This window comes from Octopus bimaculoides, chromosome 3, assembly GCF_001194135.2.
Source record: "Octopus bimaculoides isolate UCB-OBI-ISO-001 chromosome 3, ASM119413v2, whole genome shotgun sequence".
NCBI lineage: Eukaryota > Metazoa > Mollusca > Cephalopoda > Octopoda > Octopodidae > Octopus > Octopus bimaculoides.
The window spans coordinates 46,110,541-46,115,881 of NC_068983.1; the positions used below are offsets into that span (position 1 = coordinate 46,110,541).

Below are 5,341 nucleotides of genomic sequence, written 5' to 3' on the forward strand. Positions count from 1 at the left end.
TGAAAGACTTATCTCTCGAGTCTAAAAGGAGGTCGAAGAGAAAGAATACTAACTACTGTATGTTTCAGCAGAAAATAATTCTTAAGTCACATCTATTGCGATATCCAAGTTGTTTTTAATATAAAGCGGCGTGTTGGCAGAGTCGTTAGCACGCCGGGGGAAATGCTTAGTGGTATTTCGTCTGACTTCACGTTCTGAGTTCAAATGTCGCTGCAATCAACTTTGCTTTTCGGTGTCGATAAATTAAGTACCAATTATGCACTGGGGATGATGTAATCGACTAGTCCACTCCTCTCAAAATTTCAGGCCTTGTGCCTTTAGTAGAAAGGATATCTGAGTTGTTTTTAATAGACTGATTTTTTTTAAATTTTGTTACAAGCCCAACAATTTCTCTAGAAGGGCCAAGTCGAATAAATCGATCCCAGTGCCCAACTGGCACTTATTTAACGATCCCGAAAGGGGCATCTGAATTCAGAACGTTAATATGGATGAAATGCCACTAGAAATTTTGCCCGGCGTGCTAATGATCCTGGCAGCCCGTTGCATTAGTTATTTCTAGCATATTTGTATATTATTTCTAGTATACAAGTAGTAAAGTGGAGGCGCAATGGCCCAGTGGTTAGGGCAGCGGACTTGCGGTCATAGGATCGCGGTTTCGATTCCCAAACTGTGCGTTGTGAGTGTTTATTGAGCGAAAACACTTAAAGCTCCACGAGGCTCCGGCAGGGGATGGTGGCGAACCCTGCTGTACTCTTCCACCACAACTTTCTCTTACTTCCTGTTGTTTCTGTTGTGCCTGTAATTCAAAGGGTCAGCCTTGACACACTGTGTCAGCTGAATCTCCCTGAGAATTACGTTAAGGGTACACGTGTCTGTGGAGTGCTCAGCCACTTGCACGTTAATTTCACGAGCAGGCTGTTCCGTTGATCGGAACAACTGGAACCCTCGACGTCGTAAGCGACGGAGTACCAACAAACAAGTAGTAAAATAAGGCGGCAGAATTGCTATCGCGCCGGATAAAATACTTAGTGGCATTTTTTCTTACGTTCTGAGTTCAAACGCTACCAGGTTCGATAAAATAAGTACCAGTTAAGCACCGTGTTCCAAAATTTGAAACCAATATATTAGTAGTGAAGGAATTGTTAATCATAAAGAGAATGTTTTATTGCAGTAATAAGGATATTTTAAGCAAAATAAATATAAAGAAAACAATCTAATGACCTCAGTATTTTAAGACATGTTCAACTTTTGATTCATTCATAGAAATATTATATAGTTTTTTTGTTGTTTTTTTTTCCAGAGAGGAACATATCTCGTTGATTCTACTTGTAATAACACATACTATTGTTCCGCAAATGGCAAATACAAGAAATATTCATATTTCTGTTCAAAGAATGGTAAATGTGATTTTAAAAATGGTAAACGACAGTGTGTCTGTAAAAATGGTTATTATGGAAGTGGTTGTCAACACGCCATTGGTAGGTATGAATTTTACGTGTTTACATAACCATCATTTGACATATCACTAACTGTCAATTAAATAATACTGTCATAGGCAGAGAGAGCGTAACTATTAGAACTAATATGATGTTAATAATGTTCTAAGGAAGGCATTGTACAGTTGGTTCACTACATATTACATATACAGACTAAACAGAACTGGAATAATTTCAGGCGCTATTTTCGAAAGTTGTGATGTGTCGTTTTCAAGAGAGGTATTCTCTGTTTGTTAGGTATAAGATATATGAAGATCGTGTAAGGGCGCCCGGCCTAGTGGTTAGGACTTTACTTGCAAGATCGTGGTTTCAATTCCTGATCCGAGCGGTGCGTTGTGGTCTTGTGCAAAACACTTCATTTCACGTTGCTCTGCGATCACTTCAACAACCGACGTGTGGTAAACCGAGCACCTTTTCAAGCAACGTCAATGTGATAGAGGGAGATCTCTAATGTACAGCTCACACATTAGATCACTGATCACTTGAAATAAATCATTTATACGGGTTCATCAACAAGAAATTGCAGAACCATTTTTCTCAGACTACGGGAGACTATCATCACATCCTATGAAGATTATGCTATTCTCGCATGTTGCATGTAAAATGTTATATAAAATACAGGTTTAACTTACTTATTTTTCAATTGAAGGATATTTGAATATGTTTTGATAGTCGCCATTTATAGATAGTCTTTTGAAGGATTTGGTACATTACTGAAAGTATTCAGATTTTTCTCTGAAAATCTTAAATGTAAACAGCTTCAGTGTAGCACGTTTTGATATCTGAATATCTTATTATCTGCTTATTGAAAGGATATACGGTATGCCCTTCAGAAAAGGATTTATATTTTCTTTAGTCATTTGTGCACAGATTGTGTGCGAGTAAATGAGGGACTCATAATTTTTATCCTTGGTAGTATATATAACTATGCAATAGTACATTGACAACGAAATAAACTATTTGCTACTGTAAATATCGACAGCACTTTAAACTAATCCGAAGACTGTTTGCTTGTCGGATTGAATTCTACATCTGTCAACATAACCAGCTGATTCGGGTTTCTTACATAGTGATAGACAAGACCTTTCATAATGCTCCAACGACGATGAGTTATATAACATATACTACCACACGTACCAATAATATCGGAAATATTTTGGTACTGAAACTCAACACATGCCGTATATATCTTTTCATGTTATGATACCCTTACAGTTTATGGTTTCTCATATACGAATTAGTGACATGTATACAATAAATATTCATTAGAAAAGATATTGGAGTTTCTTTTCCTATTTTTTCTATTTTCTTATGGAGGCGGTGTCCTATTTCGAATACATTTACCTTTATATGTAGTCAGTACAGAATTAAGTTCTGAAAGCTTCAGTTAGTGATACAGCTGATGTCATAAGTTCTCAATAAGTCCTCAAAACACGATATAGTAATAATCGAAGCCTAATGTAAAGATATATTTGCAGCAAAGTGAGATGGCGTTTTAATGAATTGTTAATTTGTTTACTTCATAAGCCGGCGAGCTGGCAGAAATGTTAGCACGCCGGGCAAAATGCTTTTGGTATTTCGTCTGTCTTTACGTTCTGAGTTCAAATTCCGCCGAGGTCGACTCTGCCTTTCATTCTTTCGGGATCTATAAATTAAGTACCAGTTGTGTTTTGAGGTCGATCTAATCGGCTGGCCCCTTCCCCCAAAATTTCGGGATCTTGTGCTTAGAGCAGAAACGAATTTGTTTACTTCATTTTTGACATAACTAGTAAAATACAGCAATGATGTTATTTGTTTATAATTCGTTGTCTTTCTTTTAAGGAGTTAGCCTAACCAAAAAAGAAGAGGGAGAAGAAATTATTAAATAAAAGAAGTTAGGATTCAAAACCCAATAATCATGTACTTGAAAAGTATGAATATAGTTAGACATTAAGCCAAATATGGATATTGTCAAATCAACTGTAGGTTGCCGGGAGAAGTTAAAAGATACAGTTGGGTATTTTCGTTAGCAACACAAGGAAATTACAAATTTTGTTATTATTTAACTTCTAAAACTAAGATGTTGAGAGATCTGTGATAGTGAAGAATTATTAACTGTATATATTAGTTTGTTCGGAAAATAATGGTCGATTTTAGAAACAATTTTATTCTGGAAAAAATAATAGAAATGATTTGATTAGTGAAATTATGAGCCGTGAACATCTATACATCTCTGCCGTTGATCAACGAGATTATTTACACCTCGATGATAAAAACTTGTTGGCTTTGATGCTAAGAAATCTTTGAAAACTGATTCCACCTTTGGTTTGGACCTGAAAGTTTTATCACTTAAAAACGTGTTTAAATTCTTAAAATGGTAGTCAGTGGGTGAAAGATCAGGAGAAGATGGAGGATATGGTAAAGTCTCGTATCCCAAGTCTGTGAGCTTCTGCAGTGCAATTCTTGCAACATGGGACTTTGCAGTATCGTGGAGCAGAATTGGGCCACGCCGATTCACCAATACAGGTCTCATTTTTGGCAAGTGGGCATTCACTTCTGCGAGTTGGTTGCAGTAGACTTCTGCTTTAAAGCTATGATTGGCTTTCAAAAATCTGTAATGGACAACACCGATTCCAGACCACCAGACAGTCACCATAATCTTTTGCTGATGCAACTTTGTCTTTGGGAAATGTTTGGGGGACTCATCACGATCAAGCCATTGTCCGACCTGATTGTTTACAGTTATCATAAAGGATCCAGTTTTCATCACAAATGACTATTCGGTCAAGAACCGGATCATTGGTGTTTCGCAGAAAGAGCATCGAGCACACTTCAAAACTCCGAACATTCTGATTTTCATTGAGTTCATGCGGTACCCATTTATCGAGCTTTTTCACCTTACCAATCTTCTGTAAATTGCGAGAGAGCGTTACAATACCGATATCAAGTGCCTGAGGCATTTCTCTGACACTTTGACGTTAGTTTTGTTCAGCAATTGCTTTCAATTGTTCACTGTCAAGACTGCATGACCGTCCTCTATCTTCTTCATCATCAAGGTTCTCATCACCACTACGTAATTTCTGAAACCACTTTCGTAGTGTGCGATCACTTGTGGACCCTTCTCTCCATGCTCTGTTGATATTGTCAGCAGTTTGGGAGGTATTGTGCCTAAGCATGAACTCCTGCAAGAAACGTAAACGAAGGTCCATTTTGTCATGTTCATAATTAAGGGCGCCTATGCTTCAAGAATGTTTTCTGCCTGAAATAAGTAGAAAATTATTAAAGAGCATACATCAATTGCTAAGTTTGTCGAAATTTACCTAAGATATAATTAAAATACTATGATAAAATTGCGTTTCAAAAGACAACACCGGCCATTATTTTTAGAAAAAAACAAGTAGAAAGAAATACCAATCTTTAAATTTTCTTATGAATTCGCGTTGAAGACATGTATACTATGCTACATAGGATGTGAACTGAAAGTATTCAAACCATATTTTTAAACCGTGGTAAGAATATAAGAATATTTTCTTTTATTATGTTTTTAATAAAATACGGTATTTTACTATTATTCTTTCCTATTTTATATATTTTCTTCACAGGTCGATGGGGTCATTTTATTCAAGTATGGAACGCGGAATTGAAAGCCGTTCCTTGGGCTTCATATTCAGTGGATTATAGCCACTGCAGTCAACTGTGTTATTTTAATAAATTTTGCAAGGCATTTAGCAGCGATCATACTCGTAGAATATGTAACATATATAATGTTGATGCGAGTGGCAATTTTACTTTGGCCTTTGCCGACTGCAGTTCAAAATACTATTATCAGCGAAGCAGTAAGTATATCAATAAGCTATATATATATA

General features: G+C 36.5%; 1 protein-coding gene across 1 annotated transcript in view; it reads left to right on the forward strand.

The window, feature by feature from the left end:
- LOC128247369 (zonadhesin-like) overlaps positions 1-5,341 on the forward strand; it is a 60,192-nt gene that overhangs the window by 48,070 nt on the left and 6,781 nt on the right. The window contains exons 14-15 of the mRNA XM_052966739.1: positions 1,301-1,478; positions 5,078-5,311. Coding sequence (XP_052822699.1) covers positions 1,301-1,478; positions 5,078-5,311 — 412 coding nt within the window. The remainder of the gene's footprint in view (positions 1-1,300; positions 1,479-5,077; positions 5,312-5,341) is intronic.